At 39.2% G+C, this 27,917-nt stretch overlaps 1 protein-coding gene across 3 annotated transcripts in view; it reads right to left on the bottom strand.

The window, feature by feature from the left end:
• The window catches only part of CTTNBP2NL (CTTNBP2 N-terminal like), a 46,802-nt gene extending 20,982 nt beyond the window's left edge, over positions 1-25,820 (bottom strand). Inside the window, exons 1-3 of one of the 3 annotated variants that reach the window (XM_014837231.3) lie at positions 25,684-25,820; positions 13,697-13,821; positions 10,680-10,787 (exon numbers count right to left, since the gene is read on the bottom strand). In XM_014837231.3, the coding sequence (XP_014692717.1) occupies positions 10,680-10,778 (99 nt within the window). In that variant the 5' untranslated portion in view covers positions 10,779-10,787; positions 13,697-13,821; positions 25,684-25,820. Of the gene's footprint in view, positions 1-10,679; positions 10,788-13,696; positions 13,822-22,723; positions 22,841-25,683 lie in introns of those variants that run through there. The other 2 variants (XM_014837232.3, XM_070487046.1) reach the window with 2 other exon arrangements.
• Between the last annotated feature and the right edge of the window lie 2,097 nt (positions 25,821-27,917).

Raw genomic sequence — 27,917 nt, 5'->3', positions numbered from 1 at the left:
GATTAAAGGATATATCTAACGTCATGACTTGCTTTGTAAACTTAGCACTACGCTGTAGGATGTCATTGTCAATGTACCATGTCATTAAAAGTTCCTCATATGCATCATATTTTAAAATAGATAGACAATAGTCTACCACGTGGATGTACCACCCACTTCATGTAGCCATTAACCAAGGGTTTACTTTTTATAAAGAATTAATTGGAACTAGATCAACAGAACTATGTTATCATGGGATGTCTGGAGGTAACTGGAAATAATTTATAGAAAATGCTTTTTATAAATACACTTTTACATAAAACCACGTAGTCTTAGGGGCCGGCTCAGTGGCGTAGGGATTGAGTTCGCAGGTTTGCATCCCGGGTGCTGCCCTAGCACTGCTAGTCAAGCCATGCTGTGGCAGCATCCCACATAAAATAGAGGAAGACTGGCAACAAATGTTAGGTCAGGGCCAATCTTCCTCACAAAAAGACAAAACAAAAAACCATGTAGTCTACAGCAACTCTCCTCAATAAATAGGTGTCCTGAGACTAATAAATTCAATAAAAGAAACCAACATGGAATTTTTATTCAAAAGCATAACAGAGAAGTAACTCTACATCCACCTATTCTGTCTGCAATAACTGACCCTGGAGCAGCATTCAGATATACAGGTATCAGCTATAAATGCAATCCTCTTTAAAACGAATTTTCCTCTTGTGGTCCAAATTAACAATGAGAAAAATAATGCTTTCTAGGAAATAGTAAAGAAACAGTACATTTGGATGTCTATTTCCTGACTAGTGATATGATATACTAAAATATAATTTAAATAGTTTAATATGAAAACATAATCTTTGAGCTTGTTTCAAACAGGTAGATTACTTTTGTTACTCCTAGGAAAGGGGTACTAATATTCTATCAGAAGGTGAAAAAATGTACATATTGCTTGTCTTTTCTTCTTTGGAAAAACTATTTATCAGAAGAAGCTAATAAACTATTAAAACTAATAAAGATAAAGGATAAAAGCTGCTTTAAAGGAGAGCAGTTCATTAAAGCAGCAGAAGTATCCTTTGCTTCTTTTTGTTGAAATGTTTATGATTTTTAAATTACTATTAAGTTTCGCCATTGGGAAAATAATTTAATTACTGAACTCTATTCAGCAAAATTTAAAGAATTAAATGATAGAATTCTAGTTTCTAGGGACCGGCCCGGTGGTGCAGCGGTTAAGCTCGCATGTTCCGCTTCTCAGTGACCTGGGATTTCTGGGTTCGGATCCTGGGTGTGGACATGGCACCGCTTGGCAAAAAGCCATGTTGTGGTAGGCATCCCATATATAAAGTAGAGGAAGATGGGCATGGATGTTAGCTCAGGGCCAGTCTTCCTCAGCAAAAAGAGGAGGATTGGCAGCAGTTAGCTCAGGTCTAATCTTCCTTAAAAAATGAAAAAGTTCTAGTTTCTAAAAAGCAGCAGAACAAAGCTGAAGAAGCTACTCCACATCACTCTTCTTGATCTATGAGAAGGTCAATAAGAAACGGGATCAAGCTCCTTCTCAGATAATATTTCAGACACACAACAAGAACATAAAAACCAATTATGTTCTCAATAAATACAGAAAAAGCATATGATAAAATCCAATATCCATTACTGATAAACACTCTCAGCAAACTAGGAATAGAAGGAAACTTCCTCAACCTGATAAAGAAGGTCTGTGAAAAACCTACAGCCAGCATCATATTTGATGATGAAAGACTGAGTGTTTCCTCCCTAAGCTCAGGAACAAGGCAAAGATACCCTTACCACTTCTATTTGACTATGTACTGGAGGTTCTAGCCAATACAACAAGGCCAGAAAAAGAAACAGAAGGCATCCAGATTAGAAAGAAATAAGTAAAACTGTCTTTATTTGCAGACATGATTGTAGAAAATCCGATGGAATTTTTAAAAAAGCTATTAGAATAAATGAGTTTAGCAAGGTTATGGCATAAGGATCAACATACAAGATTAATTTTATTTCTGTATAACAGTAATAATCAAATTAACATTTAAAAAACAATGTTATTTATAATAATCATAAAAAATATGAAATACTTAGTGATAAATCTAACAAAAGATGTGAAAGAACTATACAATGAAAACTACAAATCACTGCTGAGAGGCCTAAATAAATGGAGAGGAATGCCATGTTCACAGATTAGAAAATACAATATTGTTAAGATATCAATTCTTCCCAAATTGATCTAATAGATTCAATGCAATCCCAATCAAAACGTCAGTAGGAGTTTTGGAGAAAATGATGAGCCGATTCTAAAATTCATATGGAAATGTCAAAGATGATGAATAACCAAAACAACTTGCAAAAACACAATTTGGAGGATTAACACTACTTGATTTTAAGACTTACTATATGGCATAGTGATCAAGACAATGTGGTATTGGCATCAAGGTAGACAAACAGATCAATGTAACAGAACAATGTCCAGAAATAAACCTATAAATATATAGAAAGTGGATTGTGACAAAGATGCCAAGGCCATTCTACAGAGGAAGGCTAGTCTTTCCAACAAATGCTGGTAGAACAATTGGTAGCCATATGCAAAAAAAAGGATTTTGATCCATTATTTTGCATCATATAACAAAATTAATTAATTGAAGTTTATCATGGACTTAAGTGTAAATAAAGCTATAAAATTATAGGAAAAAAACAGAGGAAACCTTTCTAACCTTGGTTTAGGCAAAGATTTCTTATATGTGACACTAAAAGCAAAATCCATAAAAGAAACATTGATAAATTGGGCTTAATCAAAATGAAAAACTTTTGCTCTTCAAAAGATACAGTTAAGAGAATGAAATGAGAAGCCACAGACTGGGAGAAAATATTTGGAAGGCATATATATAAGGAATGCCCAAAACTCAGTAATTCTGAGAAAACAAATAACTCAATTTAAAAAATGGGCAAAAGATTTGAACAAATACTTCACCAAAGAAAACACAGATAGCAAATAAGCACATGAAAAGATGCTCAACATCATTAGTCAATAGGGAAATACAAATTAAAACTGCAATGAGATATTACACACCTATTAGAAAGGCTAAAATTTAAAAAGACTGGCCAGATCGAGTGTTGGTGAGGATGTGGAGCAACTGGAACTCTTATACATGCTGGTAGGAAGGTAAATGGTACAACCACTTTGGAAAATAGTTTGGTAGTTCCTTAAAAAGGTAAACATACACCTACCATGTAATATAGCTATTGCATTCCTAGTTATTTATCCAAAAGGAATGAAAGCGTATGTCCATACAAAGGCTTGTGCATGAATGTTCATAGTAGCTTTATTTGTAATAGTCTAAGACTGGAAACAAGGAAAATGTTCATCAACAGATGAACAGATAAAACAAACTACGGTACATACATGCAAATGGAACACTACTTAGTAATAAAGGGAATGAACTATCAATACAACAACAATATGGATGAATCTCAAGATAATTATGCTGCGTGAAAGAATCAGGCCAAAGAAAGGTATATACTGTATGATTCCACTTAAAGAAATTCCAGAAAATATAAACCAATCTCTAGTGGATTGGTGGTTTGAGGGGAGGGGGTAGGGAGGAGTGGGGAACGTTAGGTAAAGGAGTTACAAAGGGGCATAAGGAAAATTTGGGAGGTGATGGATATTTGTTATCTTGACTGTAGTAATGGTTTCATGGGGGAATACATATATCAAAACATCAATTTGTATACATTAAATATATGCAGCTTACTGTATGTCAATTATTCCTCAATAAAGCTGTTTAAAAAAAAATATAACAATATACCAAATCAAATAATAGAGAAATAAGCAAAGAAATCAATGGAAAAAAATCAATTCTAAAAAGGCTTCCACATTGTCCCTCTTTTTCCTGTTTTCATTATAAAGAGGGAGAGAAGGAAATAAAATATAACATCTGTTCCATGCCCCAGAGGACACGCTTAACCCTTGCCAGCTGTCTCAAAATACATGCTTTTGGTCATGGGGGTGGGGATGGATCAACTCAAACCCGTCAATTCCCCTTAAGAAAAACAAGCCAAGGAGTAGGCTCTGCTGATAACAAAGATTTAATTTAAACCTTTAGCTTTCTTACAAAAGACAGCATATTATCAGTAGTTCTTGCTTTATGGACTATATCTTTGTTCCTAAGTGGATGGACTTTAAAAGCCATGTTCTGAGCCAGCCCTAACAGCCTAGTGTTTAAAGTTCTGTGCTCACCGCCTTGGCAGCCCAAGTTCGCTTCCCCGTCGCGGAACCATGCCACTTGTCTGTCAGCAGCCATGCTGTAGTGGCGGATCATGTAGAAGAACTAGAACGACCTACAACTAGGATATTCAACCATGTGCTGGGGCTTTGTGGAGAAAAAACCCAAAAAACAAAAAAATCCTTATGTTCTAATAAAAACTAATAGTAAATAGGCACCGAGGACCTTGATGAGCACTTGCTATCTGATTCAGTCTTCACAATAGCCGTCCCATTTTACAGGTAAAGCTTAGAGGGTAAATAACTGGTCTTAGATCATACAACAATGAAATGGCAGAGCTCAAACCTAGGTCTGTCTGATGCGAAAGCTCATGCTCTTAACAGCTACACTAATCCAACATTCTAGTTGATAGTTTCGTAGAGTGCCTAGTAATTATCTTTATGTCTCTTTTTGAAGAGTTGGGATTTCATGAATGCGCTTTACTCAGAAAGAGTAGAAATAAAAAATATCAGCTATTTCAACAATAAAAAACACATGAAAATATGGCCCAAAATGGCCACAGATTATTCTCTTCTAAAACATGTTTCACAGTAATAGTTATGAATGTAAATCTAAAAACCTTATAATTCAATTCCCTAAATAAAGTTGTGTTTGTTTCCTAACATTCCAGTTCTTATCCAGGCAGAAATTGGACTTCTCTCAGTTATAGCTTATAGACATACGATCTTTATCAAAGATCTAACTACCTGCTCCAATCCTAAAATCTCTTCCTAAAAATCATCTATCAAAATGGGATCCTTTTTGGCCAAAAAATTGTTAGGTCCAGGCTTATGGGTGCCAAAGAATGCTTCTGCTTTGAGTCCATTTAAGTACATTCACAGATGTGTTATTAAGCAAGCTAATACCTGATTTTTTTTTAGTGCAAACACTCTTGACAGGCTTACTAGTATAGGACTATGTATGGTGATTGCTAAATTTAATGTTACTTTCCTCATCTCAGACCAGCCTTTATAATCATCTGCTTCCATAACAGGCACAAGGCCTTGACCAAAAGCAGATGTCAGACCTGACTTATGGTGAACTTGCATTTGTGAGGTTCTTGAGCTACAGCACCTTCCATTCCACGATAGCTTTTGTTTTGTTCTATATCTTTGGCATAGTCATAAGAGCCTGATAATTATTATTATTTTAAGAATATTTTCTGCAAAAGTAAATCATTTATTGCTTCAACACAGACATATATGTAACATTTAGATTTTTTATTTCTGACCCTTGCTTGCTTAAAAAACTAACAATAGTTAAAACAATAGAGTGACATATTACAGTCTCATACTCTAAATATATTTCTGACTTTGTCCTGTCTACAACATTTTTGTCTGTAAATCTTCTCGCTTGGGGAATTCTGCAATGGCCTTTGGCCAAAAATAACAAAGTTCTATCCTAGGCTTTAAAAGAGTTATACCTGTTTTATGATTGAGGCATCAGTGGAAAGGAATTCAAGACTCCTTAAGCAATTTTACATGAAAGTTGTAATACTTCACCATTTATAATTGTAGAAGCAATTTAAAGAATTCTTCAAAATAAACTGATACTAATACAAGGTAGAGTTTACTGAGTCATAGTAAGTATGGCTTTACGTCAGATCTGAGATGTGCAGATATACCCAGTGTGGAAGACTCAAAAATAAACTATTTAATCTAACTTTTATTAGCAGTCAAATCTATTTTCCAATTTTTTTAAGGTATGCTTTTTGGTGAGGAAGATTGGCTCTGAGCTCACACCTGTTGCCAACCTTCCTTTTTTTTGTTTTCTCCCCAAAGCCCTGGTGCATAGCTGTATATCCTAGTTGTAAGTCATTCTAGTTCTTCCATGTGCGATGCCACCACAGCTTGGCTTGATGAGCAGTGTGTAGGTCTGCGCCCAGGATCAGAACTAGTGAACCCCAGACTGCCGAAGTGGAGTGTGTGAACTTAACCACTTGGCCACGGGGCTGGCCCCCCAAATTTTTAAAATTAAGGTTCCTTCATGTTCTTCTGGAGTTGTCAGACAATGCTGGGAAATAATTTCCTAGATTTGCTTAGAATTAATGAGCTCAGGATCTCTCGTTGAACAGTGTGGTCCCCCCCAACCCCCCGGTACAGTTCACGAGCAATGCAATTTGCTGTCACTGTGCAGGGGATTCCCATAGTGCTTTCATTCATGAAAATAAAGTGGTCAAAGGGAAAGACTTTCATAAAGAATGTTTTTCTGTGACATAATCCCGTCTAAAACAGAAAACACTTTATTTAATAAAGTTCATTTAGGACCAAATACAGTATAAATGCCACTGTAACAAATAGACTTCAAACATAGAAGAGGCTGAATATTACACTCTTTTCTATTGGCTTCCCTGGTTCTATGCCAAACATGTCTTGGCTGCAACAAAAGAGTGAGGAGACTTTGATATTTTGGGGAGAAAAAGAACATAACTATGGGGGCTCTAGAAGGGTGTAGCTGGAATCTGGCACTTTGTAGAAATTTTGGAAAATGAATGAAGCTCTTTTACAGTTGTAACCCTATAGGTAGGATCTATTTACAAACGATGGAAACTTTATATTATATCCCTATAAAAACCTAACCCTTGCCAATGTGTCCTACATTTATGTAGCAGCAACAGTGAAACATATGGTTTTGTTCAGAGATTCAAGGTTGAAGAACAGGTTTTATGTCCAAGAAAAAATCTATTTTGAAGGTAAGAAGAAAAAAAAAGATAAGCCTTTTTACTTTAAAAGGAAGGAAAAACCAATCATAGCTATTTGGGACAAAGACCAAAACCTTTTCAACCCACTAAGCATGAATTAAGAAAGAATACTAAAAGGAAGAAAATAAGCAGCTGCCATATTAGTCCAAGAAGTTCAACAGGTGTTTGTTGTTAAGAGCTACAGAAATAATGCAATAAAATCTTGACATATTACAGGGGCCGGCCCGGGGGTGCAGTGGTTAAGTGCGCACATTCTGCTTCGGCGGCCCGGGGTTCACCAGTTCAGATCCTGGGTGCGGACATGGCACCACTTGCAAGCCATGCTGTGGCAGGCGTCCCACATATAAAGTAGAGGAAGATGGGCACAGATGTTAGCTCAGGGCCAGTCTTCCTCAGCAAAAAGAGGAGGATTGGCAGCAGATGTTAGCTCAGGGCTAATCTTCCTCAAAAAAAAAACAGCAACAAAAAAATCTTGACACATTACAGAACCAAAACAAACAAAAATAACAAGAAAATAAAACCAAAACAAGAAATTACTCCACAAATAAAACAACATTTCATGTTAACTAAGAATCTGGTATGGCAGTTGCTTTTCTCAAAGGACTGAAACAATCTTGACCCCAGCTGCTGCTTATTTTATCTAACAATAGACTGTTTAAAGATGTATCACTTCTGGTGAAGCTATTCATTTCACCCAAACTGCATACAGCTTAGGCCTCAGAAGAGAACTTTCTCACCTACAGGCGGTATGCACAGACTACATACAACACTTGTGCCTGATTCTGAATGGTATCTTATATCAAAACGCTCCCTTAATTATAGCTCTTGCTTCTCAAGCTGCTCTTTCAACTTGTCAGAATCTGCCTAAAGACACTAAAATTGGATTCATGCAGAAAAAAATATATTTTAGGAAAACATGCACAACAAGCACCTAAGTATCTGCTAACAATAAAACCAGAAGTCAGTGTGCTGCAGCACATATAAGACAGGCTGTAAAATTTAATAATTCACAACATTCACTCTGAAATATGGCAATCAGTTAAAATGGCACAATCGTTCCATCTGTTCAATAAATATTTATTGAGCATCTATACACTAAGGACTACACTGGGTGCTGAGGATGTTATGATTAGCAAAATAAACACACAAAACTCTACAGGTTTGTATGGTTTCTAAGGCTGAAAAGCAAAGAGAAAATAAGGTCATTCTCTGATTTTTCAGTAGAGCCAGCCATCCCCTATCCCCACACCAATTATGAGGGAGTTGAGGCCCACAAGTTTTTGAATAAGTCAAGTGTGATATTCACAGGAAACTGCCTCCTGGAGTCTCAGTGCAAATAGGGCTAGATCCTTGAGTGAGTCTATTTAACACACGTTGCCCAACTATTGTAGTTTTCTAAAATCTTATTGCTATTTATAATGCTGCTCCTGGAAAATGCTTTCCAAGTTCTAAAAGGAGTCACCATGAACAAGGTTCTTCCTGGTTCAGCCTAGGCAGTGGAACTCTTCCAGTTCTAAGCTGGTAACTCCTATGGAGAGGAGAGCCAGGGGTCTCAGATGAGAACCGGGGAAAGAAGTGGGAAAAACAACACGCATTAGAAGTGAGGATTAGGAAGAAGCTCAAACTTTCCCCAATTCTTCTTTTTCTTCACTGATCAGACAAATATGGGATAAGAAATGGGACGGTGTCCTGGGTTTAAGAAGGTTAGGACTACTGGTAATAGTGGGACAGGGTTATAAAAAATAGGATAGTTTTCAGAGATGTACAGGGAAAGGAAGAGAAATCACCAACAGTGATAAAAGGGAAGGCTGTGGATGTGGCAGAAATGAGTCACCAACCAGAGTGAACATTTCTACGTAATATATATTGGCAGGGGAGTCATGAAAAAATTAGGCACCACTGAGAGCACACTAGAGACACCCATTCAAATGTTTAGCAACCACTGACTGTCCCTTGGATATGCGGTACATGATATGCACTGACAGAATATAAATAAAGGGAAAAGAAGAAATGAATCCTACACCACTGAAGTATTTGCAACGCCATGCAAATTGCAGTGTTACACACAAACACGAGTTATTAATCATTTATTATTCTTATAGACAAGGAAGCTTAGCTTCAGAGATAGATTAAACGACTTGACCAAGGTCACAAAGTTATGCTTAGTGGCATGACAGGCAATGAACTTTAACATATGTGGCTAGGCATGTGTCAAAGCTATAAACATGTGGTCCCTAGGGAAGCCATGCAAAACAAGACTGAAGCAAGCAGGGAAAGGAAGAAAACAAGACAGACTCCATCGCCCCATATCAGAAGGGAGCTGCCTCAAGCACTCTGGAAAAATGAAACCACTGGAAAAAACATCACACATTACACAGCTACAAGGGAAAACAAAAAAGCAATAGTTTTCAATGATAAATTACCCTTAGGCATATTTAATTAGATAGATGTCAGTCTTTTTCAACCAGCCTTAAAAAACATAAATTAATATGTCACTCTAAATTTAACAGCATACAGAAATAATAGGTTTAGATTTTATTTTTATCCCAATTATAATTTCAGAGTAATCCAAGAAATGACTACCCAAATATGACTAAATGAACACATTTACTCTATCTCAGCACAGGAGTGGAAACAAGACAAGCTAAAGAAGAGAAAAGATACAGCTTTTGGTATGAACTCTGTTGAGCGGGCATCCTTGGCTACTTAGGAAAATCAACGATTCTCTAAGCCTCCTAGAATGGCAATGGGAAAATTATCTTTGTTGCTATAAAAAAAAATCTTCAACAGAGGAGCTTCATATGAACACACATGAAATATTAATATAATATTTAATAAAGAGCTAGGATAATTTTCAAAAAATGTAGTAAAGCCCTTCATAAACATTTTACAAATGAACTTTAAGATATACTTAACCTCTAACTAAAGAATTAAACTATAGAAATCTTAGATGCTCAGACTCGGGTGCACTTTGCCGGGACTAGGCTTTCTTCAGCACGCTCAAGTCTCACCTTCTTTACCCATTCCTGGGGGTATCATCTTCCTGCTACTCACACAGATACCCTTAAGGTGTTTTCTTCCTCTCTCCAAATCTGACCTCCAGACAGACTGGGAAATATCCTTACCAAGGAGTAAAGGATTCACGATACTTCAAAGGAGTTATGCCCCCTTGTATTTTCTTTTTATTAGACTTTGTTTTTTAGAGCAGTTTTAGGTTCACAGCAAAACCAAGCAGAAAGTACAGAGCTTCCATATACCACACCCACCCTTCTCCCCCCTGTATTTGAATAGATATCAAACACTAAAACAAAAGTAAGAATTCTTAATCTGGGGTCTATGGAATGCATGGATGGTCTTCATAGGGTCCATGGTCTCCCAGATATTGTATACTGAATTTTGTTTACAGGTGTACATACAGTTTTTAGGAAGCAGGTCTCATCAAGTTCTCGAGGGGTTGGTATTCAAAAACAGCTAAGGCCACTAAGCTAAAGAATGAAGTTCAAGGTCCAGACAGCAGGTAGAAAAACTAAAGGAACTATTTTGGGAGCAGAGAGGCTTTACCTGTGTCCCTAAGATCACACCCCATAGGTGTCTGCCATGGCAAGTATCAACGTAACCCAGGCCTCAGCTTCAATGGGGGCCACATACATACCCTAGTTAAATAAATTACAACCAATGAAACAACTTTCAAACATCTGATGACCTCTTTCTTTCTTTTTCCATACCTTTAAAGCTTCTATAACAAGGTCCCTCGCTTCAAGTTCTCCTTCAAGAATACTGAATAGTGTCAGGAGCTCAGGCTTACTGAGTTTTTCCAGATTCATCCTGAAAGCCTAAAACAAAGACAACAGTCAATCTCCAGAAGACAGAGTTAATTTTATATTATTAAAGAAAAAATACAGTGAGACAGATAAGAAAGGAGCAACAATTACAGTGTAAAATGCTTTAAGAAAGGAAATGGTTACAATTAAATAGAAAAATAAGAGCTTTCTGACGTTAATCACAAACTGAGCAGTAAGAGAAAATAAAATTCACTTTAATTACTGATTTCATCAACACTCACAAAGATCAATTTTCATCATTTTTCCTCCAGTCATTATTTACAAATATCCTAGAAGGTCTCAGAAAGAATTAGTCACTAATTTTGTTCACTAGACGTTCAGGTAAAATTGTATTGCAATGAATACTATTCCACTGAAAAACTGTTAGACCACGAAAAGATTTCCCAGTTTTAGATAACCAAATTCCAAAACTGTATATAAAACACTCTGGCATCCCTCTGTAATTGGTCGAAATGAAATCTGAGCAAAGATAATGTTTGATGGGAGTATGAGAGAAATTTTTCTTTTAAATTGTCTACTTTCACATAGAACATCTATCACAATATTTATATTTCAAATAGCAAAATAAAACAAGTTCAATTATATACAAATAAACTTTTAAATGACCTAAAATATATTGAAGTAAAATATATTGAATCAATATCTATATTGAAAATATAGATATTGAAAATATAGATAGTGATATATATATAAACATCTTCACTGGCCAGGCTACTGCAAACTGAATTTATTTCATTTAATAAATTCACATTTCTACAAAGTCTTGCATCTTTTGAAATATGTTAAAGGGGAAATTGCATGGCACAAACTCAATCCTTTCCACAAGATTGATTTCTCACAATCTACACATAGAAGTTAGACTGCTATACAATCTTTAAGAGTCTTCTGACCACTGTGCATGGTAAGATACATTTTATAACTTCCAAAGTAGAGCAAACACTATTTTCCCTCTCCCACTTTTTACTTCCAAATTGCCACTCTCATATCTTTTCTTTAAGGTGAATCACAACATAACTCGTTCACACACCCTCCAGCAATTCCCAACTCCTAGGAGCACAGTACATTTCAGGCGGCACACAAAAGAGTCATTGATTCCTCCCAGAGCTACTGCCTTTAAATGAAGGAGAGCATGTAGAAAACGCATACCTCACTGTGTTGTCAGCTTGTGTTCCAGGACATGCTGTACAAATCTTTTGCCACATGGTAAAATATGTTCAAGGTAACTTCACCTCTAACTGCTAACTTTCTACCTAGGGAGTTTTAGCAACTAATAAGTGATTCTCACTTCAGTGTTAGAGAGACATTTCACGACAGTTATTTTAAAAATAACTAAAAAAACAACAAACCGTATCAAGCTACACTTATATATTAAGATGGCATGCTGGGAAGAGCACGTGGCTTTGTGGTCAGATAGATGCTGGGTCTGCATCTAGCATCTAGCTGTGTGACTTGGGACAAGTGTTCTCATTCTTGGTTTTCTTATCTGTGAAAGGGGGATGATGACAGCTAACTCAAAGGCTGGCTGTGAAGACTGAGTTAAGTAAATGTAAAACATCTTGCCAAGTTCTGATACAGGCCCAACAATGGTTTAATCATTAATAACTACTATCCTCTCTCATTTTTCAAAAGGATTCTGAGAAAGGCATTCCTAAACCTGGGGGCAGCCGAGGTCAGTGACCTCCGAAATACCCTCAGCTGCCCTTCTATAGTGGGGACCACAAACGCAGAGGGTGAGAGCGTCCTGGAGTGAAGAAGGGGCGGGGAGGGATTTCAACTACCGCCCAAGGGGCACTGGTTTCTCAGACAAAGCGCTTCCCCTCTTCCCGATGGTTTCATGTTTCAATGTCTCAGAGAGATTATAGGCAGAGGAAAAATCCTATCATTTTAGGCCTTTCCTTTCTCCTTCCATGATGTTAAGCAGAATAATGGGCACCTGGTAAAGGTACTCCGCAAATACTCATTGCACTGAGGAAACTGAGTGGATACGCACCAACGCAGGAAGGAAGGAATAGAGTTAAACACAACAGTGTGCACACGTATTAGTCTTTGTTCCTTCAATATCTTCACAGTCCTCAAATATTCTCATATACAGACTCTAAACTGTCACAAAGAAGCAGTGTGATATGAGTAAAACATCACAGGGGGGAGTGAGGAGTGAGAGTTTCAGTCTCAGCTCTGCCACTCAACAGCTACACGGCCTCGAGGAAACAATTACCCAGCTGCTGTGGCACTGAGTTTCCTCACCGGTAAAATAAGACAGACTGGCTAATCTCTAAGGTCCTTCTGGGTTCCATTCTAACCCTTCACAGGTAAAAATCAAGAATTATTTCTTAGAGAATCCTATTAAATATGAGTGAGAGGTAAATACACAAAGAACTAAAACAGACTGTACCTAAATCAAAGTCTTTGATCTGTTGTGATAAATATATAGCCTCATAAAAGAGTAAAATTGAAAATTGAAACAACCTGCATTGTCACTTTAATAATAAAACAGTCCAGCCTAGGTAGGAAAAATTCTTTTCTTTGTCAATGGCACGAAGAACAATATCCTTGTCATCTCTACATTTGTAAATCACTTCTATATACCAATTTTAATACCTGGAACATTCTGCTAATGTGTACCAACTCATTTAGCTTACTGTCTACATGAAGTGGATACAGTATAAATATGACACAGGAGGAAAAAAACAGCCACAGCTCTGTAATTAAAAAAACAACAGGTCTGGTTTCCCATAACCTTTCTTTCTAAATATTAAAATTTAGCAGTTCTTTACATTTTTATCTAATCTCAATACATGAAACATTGCAATAAATTTTTGTCTGAAATACAAACGAAAGATAGTAAAACTGCATTGTTTTAAGATGGCAGTGATATTCCCAGGGGTAGGGGTGATACTGACCTGATAATTGGCAGTCACACTTCAGTCCTCAAGTATAAATTCTTAAGGTTTTTCTTCAATTACAATTTGAGAAAATTGACAAATATAGTTAAAATGCCGTCAGCATGGTGGAAAAGTGTCCAATACTGCAAAATAATAAGAAATTTATTGTCTAGGTGACCATACTACAAACAATTTGGTAAAGCTCATGAATGTCAACTGTCATTATAGCTGATGTGGCCAGACAGCTGTAGGTTGATACAGACAAGAAAAAAGAAAATAGCCACTTCTTCAAATTGAAGCTGAGTGATATAGGAAAAACATCAGGAATCTGACTTCCCCTTTGCAATTATAATTAGGAAAAGTAAGGACTTTCAAAATCTTTTTTACTTTAAGATGTCCACTGCTATTTCAAGAACTTATGAATGTCACTAGATGAAACTGACTTTCTCTCCCTGAACTGACAAAAGCCTATCGGCTTGAATCACCATGACTTCTGTACAGTGCACTCGAGAGAAAATAACATGATTACAACTGAACTTTGCAAACTGCCAAATCCATGTGAGGACAATTCTCATCCCCTCACCGCCTGCCAATGAATAAACAAAAAAATCAAGCTGTCACCATCTCAGCTTTGTCTGTAAGGGTGATTACTCACCCCAGCTTCTACTTTTTCTGATTTACTTTCAAGTATTGAATGTTGAATTATATACAAATTTTTTGTTGATGTTTTCCTAAGCGTGTATTAGACTCAGCAAACTCTTTTAAAAAATTATAGGCTTTAAATTTTATTTGATAAAGCAATTTTTGTGTTGTATTTTAAAGTACCAAGTCTATTTGACTCTACTTTCTGCCCAATGTATAAATTATGTGGCCCACGATTTTCATAAAAAGCCTGTTTCTAACTCCATATTCATTATCAGAAGTATGATTGCTAGATTTTTGGCATGCCATATTGTAGTCTATAGACTCATTCTCTACTTATTTTCTAAATAAGCTGTTACTTGTCATTGTCATCATCCATTAAGTAGCTCTGAAAGACAAGATCATTTCAACCAAATGCTCATTCCTTCCATTAGAACCTTTCCAAGACCCAACTTTCCTTAGAGTTTCGAGGCAAACATTTTTGTCTAAGGAATGCTACGGTCTATAAATTTGAAATAAAAACCATTTGTGGACAAGTTGTCTGGATACATTATCGTACACTGTGGTACAGCTAGCCTTAGCTGTATTAAGCTTTACAGTTTTCTCAATTAAAAAATACATATAATAAAGGGGCTGGCCCCGTGGCCGAGTGGTTAAGTTCACACGCTCCGCTGCAGGCGGCCCAGTGTTTCGTTGGTTCGAATCCTGGGCGCGGACATGGCACTGCTCATCAAACCACGCTGAGGCAGCGTCCCACATACCACAACTAGAACAACCCACAACGAAGAATATACAACTATGTACCGGGGGCTTTGGGGAGAAAAAGGAAAAAATAAAAAAATCTTAAAAAAAAAAAATACATATAATAAAAAAGACAAAGTTATATATATTTTAATACCCTGGAAAAATAACCCTATTTATAGGCTAAGTATGAAACTTATTTTTAAGTTATCAGTAAATGATTTCAAGCATGAGTTTGCCCAGCATACCATTTGGTCTATTCACATGCTACCTCCCACCAAGTCAGGGCCAACAGCCAGGAGGGCATGAGTCTCCTCTCTATGAACTTTCACGTGCCAACAGTCACAAGAGCTATAGGTACCAGGAAGGGCACAGCCCCATCCCCCGTACCTCCTAAACGGCTGTGCTGATTTTGCCACGGAAGTATGCTGCTGTGGCTCCGGCTCTGTTCATTTTATTCTGACCTTTTCCCTTCTTCGGATAATACCTAAATTCCACTCGTTCTGGTTCTGGTTGTGCATTCTCTTTCTTGAGGAGGTCCCAGCTTTTGCTCTAGAACTCTGAATTAATTCTACAGGATAGCAGGTATTGTTGTTGTGTTTTTTTTACCACATAGAGATTGGGTGGCAGAAAAATAAACACCCCAAACAGCTTCTACAGCTATGTAAACAGTAGGGCAGGATAGGGTGGAGTACAAGTAAGATGTCTGTCTCTCTAGTATCTGGGTGTATGTATGTCTTTATGTGGAACTGAAGGCTTTATTTCTAAGTGGTAGGTGATATGGGACACGAAAGAGGAAAAACATTTTTAGATGAGTCTTAGATATGTTGGGACATAGAAAAACCTCAAAAAATCTACATAGATTTTTTTTAAATCAACTTGGCTGGTATAAAAAACAAATCAGTTGTTTTACACAGAAGATCACTCCTGTAAAACTGGACAAAAATCACTCAGATATCAAATTTAAGAAATTTTTAAAAAATCAATTTTATTTTATTATTTTATTTTTTTTGGCAAGGAAGATTGGCCCTGAGCAAACATCTGTTGCCAATCTTCCTCTTTTTGCTTGAGGAAGACTGTCGTTTAGCTGAAATCAGTGTCAGTCCTCCTCTATTTTGTATGTGGGATGCTGCCACAGCATGGCTTGATGAGCAGTATGTAGGTCTGTGCCTGGGATCTGAACCCACGAACCCCAGGCTGCCAAAGCAGAGCATGTGAACTTAACCACTATGCCACCAGGCTGGCCCCCCAAATTTAAGAAATTTACACTTGGGCTATAACCGACTTGAGATTCAGGCCATTCATTAAGCTTTTAGTATTAGTGATAAGATATGGCAAAGATATAAAGCAAATCTGCTCCAATTACGTAAAGACTGTTTCACATACATATAAGCAAACCCAAAATATGGAAGGCCAGTTAATTCTTAAAATTCAAACAGTCAACACTGACATACAAAATGGGTGTTTTTGACAGTTTTCCATTAGGTAATGTACTTCCTTAAAAAGCTAGTATATATGAAATTTAAAAAAATAAAATAAACGTGTCACATTCATAAACACTAAATCTAAATATGGACAAAAATGTACTGCTATTTTTAAAAATGTATCCAAAGCAACCTCCTAACTGGGGTGGAAGGTGTTGACACATGACCTTGACTATCTCAAAAGATGTACGTTCCCCCATCCTCTGGCACTTCTGGTTTTCAGAAGGGTTATTTACACATTTTAAGATTAGGTCAAGGAAGAAAAACATGTCAAAATACTATCAGAAAATAATTTTCTGATCAAGAAAGCACATCTTTTGTACATTTACTAGAGAGAGTTGGTTTTGCTCTCATTATTCACAAAGGCTTTAAACCAAGGTGTAAAAATGAATCTCATTTTACTGAATTCTATAATACTAAGCAATATAAGCTTTACTACAAATGTCAGATCAATCTTCTGCCAGTTGACGGTAACAGGCATTACTGGATGATTCGGATTTTTATGTGCCTATGTGTTATAACGCGTTATGGGCTGATTTGTGTCCTCTAAAATTCATATGTTGAAGTCCCAATCCCCAGTCCTTCAGAATGTGACTGCATTTGGAGACAGGGCCTTTAAAGAGGTAAGTAAGTTAAAATGAGGTCACTAGGGTGGGCCCTAATCTGACTGGTATCCTTATAAGAAGAGGAAGTTTGGACACAAACCCGGTGTAGGCAAAGCCCATGTGAAGACACAGGGATAAGAGAGCCATCTCCAAGCCATAGAGGCCTCAGAGGTAACCAATCCTGCTGACAGGTTGAGTTTGGACTTCTGGCTGCCAGGATTGCGAGAAAATAAATTTCTGTTTAAGCCACCCAGTCTGTGGTACTTTGTTATGGCAGCCCCAGCAAACTAAAAGGACATGTTAACCACTTACTACTTTAAAGACTAGAGGAGCAAGAGGATCTAAGCCTTCCCTGCACCACGAGAGTGCCAAACACATTTCTCAGAACGCCCCGCTTTGTCTTATCAGTCTGCTTTTTCCAGCCACACTATACATAGCATTACATAAAACATAAAGGTTTTGAAACGCCTGTAGAGATTGTAAATTTCAGGGTCCTGAAATATAATCTGAACAGTACACTTACAAAGAAACTACAACACTGCTACGGGATCGAGACGCTTGTTTATCTGGTACTGTCAATAGAGACTTGGAAGTAGGTCTCAAGAAACCAGTTGTGTAATAAAGCTAATTCTCTGTTAGGTCAACATTTAAAACACTTCCAGTACTCTATTCAAATACACAGTGCTCTAATTCAAAGCAGATTCTAGGATAACAGATTTTCTGGATTTATGCTCAGTACAGAAATTAATAATGATATAATTGAGCTTATTAATGTCAATTACCACTACCTCAGTGTTTTATAGCATAGTTTTCTAAGAAGAATTCAAGCAATAATAGTAATAATAAAAAAGATAAATACTTATTGAGCTAAACATTAACGTGTCCCAGCTAGTGTTCTAAGTACTTGGCATGCATTATTCCGCCCTCACAACCACCTTAGGTGAGTAATAGATGCTATAACCATCACCAACGAATTCAGCATCATCCCCATTTTATAGATGGGAAAACTAAGGCATAGAGGCTAAATAACTTGCTCAAAGCCTCACATTTAGTATATGGCAGAAATGGGATTTGAACTTCTGTAATTTGATTCCAGAGGCTTCCTTAGCAACCATTGCTACTTGGTAATCACCGTTCACATCTGATCTTTTCATTTTATCACGCTTGGGGATTGCGTAGTGGAAAAACCTCCGCTAAAATGTGATTCACAAAGCTGGAAGAGACCTCAGAAATAATCTAATTTAGCACTCTCATTTTACAGATGAAAATTGGGGCCAGAGTTGTTAAGTGAATTACTGATGATTACAGTCACATCGTAAAACTAGGCCTTGCACTCATGTCTTTTTAAGATCCAGTCTAATCCACTTTCCGGGACACCATGATGGATATCAGGTTTTTGTTTTGTTTAGCTCTGTTTTAAGATTCAGGCATCTCTGGTGTATCTCTGTGTGTGTGTGCGCGAATGTCTGTCTCTTTCTCTCTCTGTGTGTACGTCTGTTTCTCTCATTGTCTCTCCTATATGTTGGCAAGAAGATTTATATGTATATTGAAGAAAAGGAGGAAGTGGCCTCATGCCCATAAACATTCAAACATCTCTCCCCCAAAATGAGGACATTTAGCACAACATTATTAAAAACAGGTCTGTCTACCTGGATATCTGCTTACACTCTTTCAGGTATTCTCATCTGAGACAAGACCAAACCAGAAGAACTACATTAGTTAAGCTACTGGAATGTATGTTAATGAAAATGATTAACAGTTTTTACATTAATAATGTTTTCATTAAAATAAAAAAGTCTTTTTTACCTCAGAAAACTACCAGAAGTATGAACCATTTCAAGTATATTTGTCAGTTGCTTTATTTAGTTTAAATGAATTATAACACGGTTTCATTGAAATATGTATATGTCTGTATCATCTACCTGTCCATCATTCCCCTAAATTTTTGTTTTCTAAAATAATGCCACGATGACTTGTAAAATATCACTGTGAGGGAACAATAACATGTAGATTGATTTTATTTCCAGTAAAAGGATGCCTGGGCCACAATTCTAGAGGCAGCCCAGGAATACAAAAACCCTTTAAATGTTAATGTAGGATGAAGTCGTTGACTCCATCCGGATTGCAAACTGAGAAGAAACAGAGCGTATGGTATGGAGGATGAACCATAAAACAGTCAAGGCATCTGTGTTTTAGTTATGCCCATAACTTGACTCTCCCTGAACTGGAAAAATTTCACAAAAGCCTCTAACAGAAATATTGTAATTGATGATGTTGTTTTGCCTTTTAAATTTTGCCTTCTAAATCAGATCACTGATTTTAAAAAAAGTTTAACAATTTGGTTTCAGTTGAAAATTACCAACAGACCTAGCAATTGTTTTTGCTCCAAGGTTCTTCTAGGAAAATAATTCTGGGAGGCAGTGTGTTGCAGTGGAAAATGCAGGGACTTTAGAGGCCCACAGCCCTGGTTTGCATCCTGACTCTGCCACTTCATAGTTCCTTGACTCACTTAACCTTTGAGCTTTAAGTTCTTCATCTATAAAATGGGGATAAGAGCACCTACTCTAAGAGGATGCTGAATGATTTAAATGAGTTAGCGACTGCTCAGTTCTCTCATTTCTCATCCCTGGAGAGCATATATTTGGTCTCATCTGCAAGGATAATGCAGTTTTCCTTTTTCCAATGAGTTGTCATTTTCTATCATTCCTGTTTCTAATTTAGAAATCAAAACAAGTTTACTCCTTCTGACTTGACAGGTTGATCTGCTCCAAGAAGGAGATGGCCTGTCCAGTTCCTGGGAAAGTCGGCTTAGGAACATACACAACACTTGTTCAGGCCAACAGTTTCTGCACACTACTTGGCAAAAGAAAACGACAGTCTTCTGCCTAGACTAGCTTTTGTGACTTTAGGTGAAAAGCATGCTTTTGTTTCCACTGAATTTTTACAGCTTTTAAGCAAGTCACAATTTTACCCTGTAATGACTGAAAAATGGATTTTCTAAAAATATCACAGCTATTTTTTACATTATGTTAAATACATAATGGGTATGTATCTACATTCATAACCCAGGAGCAGTCATCACATGCTCTAGCATCACTTCACCTGTTTACATATCTGTCTTCTGTCTCACAAGACTCCTCTCTTCTGGACAAATACTCTGCCTTATTCAACTTGATTAAACTTAGCACCTAGCAGTCTGTGGTTCAAAAGGGTACTCAAAAACTGCTCGTTGGAAAGAAATGTTCAGTACAGTACCGTGAGTTACAGCCAACAAAACTGGACTTTACCTTTTAGGAGACGAGACGCTACTAAACATTGTTAAGCAGGTGAATATCATAAAGAAAGCATAGTTTTAGGAAGGTTAAGGCTTGAGGTCCAGAGCTGATTTGACTGAAGAGAAACTGGAAGAAGAAAGAGCAGCTGAGAGAAAACTTTAACAGTATAGGTATGAGGCAAAAATGTGTGAACTAGGATGGTGGCAGGAAGAATGGACAAGAAATGACTGATGCTAGAGGCTTCATACAGAATTTACAGTAACTTGCTATTGGTTCTCTTTAAGGAGAGAAGAGGGGAAATAATCCCAGATCAGCAGAGGTTTTAAGACTGGGTGACTAGAAAGATGATGCAATTAACAGAAACAGGGATGTTAGAAAAGGAACTGGTTTTAAGGGGAAAATGATGACTGTGATGTGAGACATGCTGAATGAGAAGTAATTAGACTGCCATGAGGAACACGTTAAGTCTGTCAGTGGGGTAAATGCTATAGGTTTAGAAGTGGGTAAGTCTCTGGGGATGGAGCCTTTTCAGAAAACTTCTGTGACTTCAATTTAAGAACAAAAGGCAATAGGAAGAAGCCGACTCATAGAACTAGACCAGATCATTTTTGTACCCTCAAATATTAAACCAGTTAAGAATCAAATTGGTTCTGTTCTCACTCCTGTACGACCTACTGCCACAGAAAGGCCCACTTAGCAGAAACCAAGAAATGGGGCACCCGCCCTGATCAGAAAACAAAGTTAGTGCTTCTCTCTTTTTCCTACAACTCACCTGTCAGTTATCCTTAATTCTTCTCTCCTTTATAACCGAGAGTTCCCATCTCTTGTTAAAACTATTCACCCCGCTCCCTTCTCCCTTCTGGACTCCTCCCGCCCCGGGTCTCATCTTTCTGGAGAGCAGACCCAGAGCACACTTCTGCCTGGCCTTCCCCAGCAGCTTTGCACAAGCAATCTATGCAGATGCTCCCAAAGATCAGGGTCAGGAGTCTTTCTTCTCTGCAAACCCCATCATCCTGTGTGCTCCTATTTTCCTAGTTTCCATTGAACTCAGTAACAATTAAGGATTATATTCTCTAAACTCAGTAACAATTAAGGATTACATTCTCTGTGGCTCCAGAAGTCAGAAAGGATTCATTTAGCAGCAAAGAACACATTTAGACTGGAAGCTTTGGCTTTGTACCTGAAATACAGTTTGGAAATACTTGGCAGAGAGGAACCACATTACTGCATTCTTTCCTGCAATGCCTGCTTGTAGCCCTGTTTTCCTCAATCCACAAACCCTTGTCCCCGACCCCCGCCCTCCACTCTTAACTCCCCTAGCCCCGGCTCCTTCTTACCCATTTTGGTTGTTCCTATGACTGCTCCTTACGTTTGGGGCAGCAGGGGAATTGTCTTCAAAAGGCAAAAATCACTTTCATCAAAATTACCATTGAAAATCCCTTAAATCTCACAGAAGGTACAACCCTGCACTGTAATGACATGTCCACAAAACCATTTATATTACGCTCAGGAGGAGGTTCTTAAGACAGGAGAGCTGGGAGTGGAACAAGGGACAATTTGGAGAGAAGATTTCAAATGGTTGAATCCCCTGCCTTTCTTTTTCCTGGGCCAAAAATTTCAAGGCAGATAATTTGAATGACAAAATTATGAAACACGCACACTATGAAGGCAGACACACTCTTCTAAAAATCGTTACACCAGATGTCTGAGATTAGCATATATAAGCTTTGTTTCCCTCCACTTAGGAATCTTAGCTATGTATTGAAAAATTTAAAACAAAACCAACCAACAACTGAAAATCAGACACTAATTCTTCACCCTTGCTAAAATGCTAAAGGAGGAAAAGAATATTTAATATTAAATTCTTTAACTCACATGCAAAGTGCTAATAATAATGACAATAATACCTACCGATTACTGAGTGCTTCCTACATGCTAGGTACCTTGCTTTGTGATTTATATACATATTAGTTCATGCAATCCTTAAAAAAACCCTCAAAGTTATTTCCATGTCACAGCTGAGGAAACTGGGAGGTGGTGAAGACAGAAAACTCTGCTCTGGCCCTGGGTCACACCGTGAAAGCTGCAGAGTTGGGATTTGAACCCAGGTTTGCCTTACAGTCTGGGCTGTAAATGACCACACTCTACAGCCTCACGCTAATAAGTCATTTTCTCACTGAAATGCTTAGAACTGAAACTGGGAAGACTTGATTTTTAGTTATTAGCAGCAAACATTCAGGAAATAAGAAAAAACAGCCGTTAGAAACAAGCTGACAAGCCATTCCTGGGATCACTCACCACAGACTGGACAAATTTCCTCTAGAAATAAATCTCTGCTTCTTGTCTCATGCCACCAGACACCATTTCAATGGTAACCCCAGAAACACCACTCTGCTCCACTCAGAAAAGCCAAGAATTCCAATCTTGTTCTGCAGATTAACCGGTGGCACTGCAAACCAGATTCTGCCAAGACATAAACCCGTTGTGGGCTGTGCACCATGCCGACCGTAATCAGCATGAGTCCGTTCAGAGACCCGATGCTGCTGATGCCCCGGTCACGTATTTAGCGCTAGTTCAGAAAGCACCAAATCAACTAAAAATCCATTAAAATAAAAAGTCCCAAAGTAGATCAGTAACTTGTCAAAACCAAACACGGAGAAAGTGTTCTTAAACAAAAATCAGCACTCAGTTCCTGGCGTGCTCCCCTAAATTCACTTCACTCGTCTCGGGTCAGAGTCTTAGAAAAGTAAAATCCTAAAATGACGAGCACTGATTACATTAATACGTCTGGTTCAGATTTCATCGTGGCAAAATTATAAACCTAACCAGCAGCTATTTTCTTATAGGAAATTCAATATTTTAGAGTCTATTAAGATAGTGGAGTTTCAGAAGATAGAAGATAGGGAAAATAAAGTTAAATTAAGACAAAAAGTGGACTGTTTATAATAACAAGATGTGCCTTATCAGTGGAGCATGTGTCCTGTCTACTCTAAGGGGACAGATTCAAACGAAGCGCAACACACACTCATTAAGTCAAACTATATACTAGGCATGTGAAAGACACAAAGATGAAAAAAACCCATACTACCTGCTCACAAAGAATTTTTAATTTAATGAAATAGAGTAAACATATACATAAAAATTCTCCGCATACAGTGCTTTTCTTTATCTAACATGACCAAACAGGTGCTGAAAAAAGCTAGAGGAAAGATTTCTAAGACCCAAATGTGTACCAACTTGCTTATTGTGCCAAACAATCACAGAGCATCATTTGCTTTTTCCTCTCTGCTCTTGAAGGCCCTGGAAATCACTCCTTTGATTTCCTCAGACTCTTACCTTAGTTTACTTTCTGTTCTCACTCAGATAATAAGATGTATCTTTTTTGGGATTTCCTGTTCTGCTTTTAGTTTTTCTCTGCTGCCATTGCTGGTGGCCCATGTCTTACCCTCCTATCGCAGGACACTTTGTGTTTGCTGAAGACCCTCCACATAGTTTCTTCTCTGTGCTTTTTCGTTGGAATCTGGAAACAATCACTAAACAGATCTGTGAGCTCTGAGAGTGGCTCTGAAAACTTCGAACCTAACTATTCAAAGGTAATTACCTTCAGTAGGCCCACCTTCAGATAGTCTCACCAGGAAGGTAAAAGACAGCCATCATAACAGACTCTGCGATTCCACCTCCCTGCATCTCATTGCTATCAACTTTGGCTACAGATAACAGTAGCACGATGGACTTCAGATTGAAAGCAAAAGAAACAATGCTAAAAAATATGGCAAATTTGAATGTATGAAAGTGCTAGGAATAGAGATTACCGAGGATTCAATGGCATTAACATTAGGCCCAAATCATCAATATTTTTGCAGCTGCTGAATTGAAGGCCAACTTGACAAAGCCTTTATGAGCACACTACAGAGACACTTTCCGGTAGTCACACGTGCGTGAATAGCTGGAGTTAACCTTACTTTTATTTATCCTTATCTCTGAGATTTAAAACTTGCTATTACTTTTCATCCCCTGAATTTTGGTCGATGATATTGGTCTTGTAAAATCAATCAACAACATCATAAATGTATCAGTTTCACCTAGAGGGAAAAACCCACCATAAAAGAGGGTCTACAGAGTAACCAAAGGCCACAGGACCAGATTAATCATAAACCTAGACGACTGAACCTGAATTGTCTTCAAACACTTCCTGCCTTTTGTTTCAACAGAACTATACCTTCAAGGTTAACTGCAGTCTCCCCGAGCAACAGCACAGCCCACCCTAGACCGGGAGATACTCACTCCTAATCTACCGCTCTTTATTTGATTATCTATACTGTTTCCTTTGAAAGCCCGCTGTTACTCACTGACAGTCAAACAATATATACTGCATTCCTACCCACACAAGGCCAACTCCACAGATACCCAACACACCCACTTCACTGTGAAATATAAAAGGATGGTTTTTCATCAAGTTCTCGGGGAAGAAATAGGATGGAAAGCAAAAATGAAATGCAACTCAAACCTAAAAAACCCTTAGAAGCTGGGTTCTCCGTCAAGGAATAGAGAGTAGAGGGAAGGTACAAGGGGCGGGGGGGGGGGGGGGGGGGCTGGGGAGTTACTATTTCTCCTTCTTCTAGTCTAAAAAAGTCCCGAAGCAGATGAGCTCTCGACTCAGTGGAGAACAGAGGATCCGAGGGGCTTCAGGAGGAAAGCTGAGGGTTAGAGAATGGGGGATGGGAAGAGCGAAGTCGGGGAAGGCCGCTTCTTCTGTGGAGCTGGCAGTCTACATCGGGTCTCCGATTTTTGCTTCGCCCCATCTCTCTTTTTTGGAAAACACTGACATCTTATGGCTGAAACCAGCTCTGGTGTCACCTTAGCGAGCGGGGACAGGTGTAGGGAGGGATGTCTGGCTTCCTGGGGGTACAAAATGGGGTTGGGAGCGGCAGCCTAGAGAATGGGAACCTGTGCGCCCTCCCCCAAGGTTGAGGCGCTGGGCGAGGGGTCCTTTAGATGAGGGGTGTCAGGAGGGAAGCCCATTCTGCGGAGCTGGGGTTACCGGGAGACAATAAGTAGCCGCGAGGACCCTCGGAGGATGAGGAGCCGCCTCCTCAGGGAATACCGGGACGTGGAGGAGACGGCCCCGCCCCCTCAGGGGTTGGGCGCGAGCGGCAGCTGGGATGGTGGTGGGAGGACACCGGTGATCCCAACTTTGTTTTTCTCTTGAGGACCCGGCCACCCAGCCACCGCCAAACCCCAGCTCCACCGGCTCCTACCTTTTCCCGGCGCTCCGGGCTCTGCTCCCCGCCGCCTCCGCCACCCGCTCCCATCCACAGCCCCCTGAGGCCCCGCCCCCCAGCCGCCAGGCGGGGGCGCTGGCGTTCACCAGGGCCAATCGCCGCCTCGCCTCTCCAGCCCCAGCACCAATCCGCGCCGGCTGGAGGAGGGGCTTCTCCAGTGTCATTTAGGCTCCTCCCGGGGCCCCAGGATCCCTTTTGTTTGGGGAGAGCCAAGCAGGGATTGAGTTCGCGTCACTTCCGGGAGGAAGCATCCTCCTCCGGCCCGGGTTTGGGGGTGGGCTCGCGCCCCTCCCGGCCCGGCTTCTGCAACTTTGCGCCTTCTCTGCAGTTTCTGGGGAGGACCATAGAGAGTGCTCGGTGCTTTACCCTCGTGGTCCGGGAAGCTTAGGACTGGCGGGCTTCGGGTTCCCTGATTGATTGGGCACAGTAACGTTTCAGTCCCTCCAAAATGTTAATAAATGAAGCGCGCATTGGTGTCTGCTGTAGAATTGATGTTGAAAACCTGGTAAAGTGGCTTCCCTGCTCTCTCTTTTTCTTGGACGAACTAGTGGGTGTGGTGCTAGAAGCAAGGGCGCAAAGATGAAAAGCCCGAAGACCCTTTTCTCTTTTCACACTACGTTTGGAAGAGAACACTACCTCTGGAGCCCCTGGGCGGGGAGACCGACCCAGCCCAACCTGCCTTCCAGGTAGAAGTCAAATGAATACTTGCAAATGTGTGTGTCAAGGTTTTCCGTGCTATGCTTGCCAGATGAGGGGTCATTTTTGTGTTCTTGTCCCCGTGGTAATGTGGACAATTGTTTGCGGTGAGGCTGAAACAAAGGAGAGTGTAGAGGATGTAAGGAGTTATCTGTCCCTTCGTGTGAAGACAGGAATGCTGGTGGCAGCAAGCCCTACCACGACCAAATATCCCGGAAGGGAGAGGGTGCATCCCTATCTGAGATCAAGGTTTCTGCATTCTTTTCCCAGTTCACAGATTGATTCAGCTGGTTGAAAGAAGAATAACCACATTATTTTAAATATAATAAATGCCTTTTAATTTTAATATCTAATACAACTAAATATAATATTTAATACAATTAAATATAATGCATAAATACTGTATTAATTTTAATACATTATTCCTAATCTTAACAATTATTACTAAGCAAGGCAGTATTAGGGTCCTAGCACCTCCGGAGACCCTGCCGGTGCAGCCCTGCCCTCATGCAGTTTACGGTCTGGTAGGGGGATGTGGTCAGTCTGTGCAATCACAGGGAAGTTTGAAGAAAGTAAACCAGTATTTATGTCATTACTGTGCCAGATACTTTCATACAATGATATCTTATTTAATCTTCACTACTATATAAAAAAAATCTTGCCTAACCTAAGATAGACATCACTATGCCCATTTTAAAGATGAGAAGATAGAGATTCAGAGAAATCAAGTAAAGTCATAGAACTAGTAAATGGTAAAAACAAGAACTTCCAACAAGGATGTGTGACTCCCAACCTGTGCCGTATTGTGCTCACCACACCCTGGTTCTCACAAGGAGCGCTGGTCTAGAGCCTGGGCTGGGATGACTATAAAACCAGCTTTAGAGCCAGAGAAATCTCTGTGTCTCCCCGTACTGATTGTGGCCCTGAAAGGGGCATCTCTGTATATGAAGGACAGCAAGGTTTACTGAGGTTCTCAACAGCAGCCCAAGTACTATGGAAGTAATGAAGTAAGAAATTCAGAATGTCAGAAAGACATCATTCCCTGGGTTCAGGAGACTGACTATCTGGAAGAGAAGGATGAAGGGCCAGGCACATAGTAGGTGGTTAATAAGTCCTGACAACTTGAAACAAAATGTCTGAAATGGTTAAAAACACAGAGTGTTGGGCGCTGGAATAGGCCCATGAATTTGAAAAATCCCATTTCCTCCTCCTCCCTTTGCCCTGCCTATGGGTGTGCAATGAGGAAGTGCCTCATTGCCTGACAATGAGACAGATGTGGGAGAACAGGCTATTTTCTGCCGGCTTCTGAGTCACTCTGAGAATTGTCCCAGTGAATCAGCTCCCCCCTTCTCCCCCTCCCTCCCTTTGTAGCTGTTAACCCGCCATCTCCCATTCTACCCCAGGCTGCCCCGCAGGCGCAGTGCTCTGTTGCTTACTTCCTCTCCAGCCCCTGGCAGCCCCCTGACTCTCTGGGCTCCCTCCTGCCCATTCCTCAGTGACTGTGGGAGGACCCG

The sequence above is a fragment of the Equus asinus genome, chromosome 16, assembly GCF_041296235.1.
Source record: "Equus asinus isolate D_3611 breed Donkey chromosome 16, EquAss-T2T_v2, whole genome shotgun sequence".
Taxonomy (NCBI): Eukaryota; Metazoa; Chordata; class Mammalia; order Perissodactyla; family Equidae; genus Equus; species Equus asinus.
The sequence above is the reverse complement of the archived record's forward strand: the minus strand, read 5'-3'. Positions and strand labels throughout refer to the sequence as shown.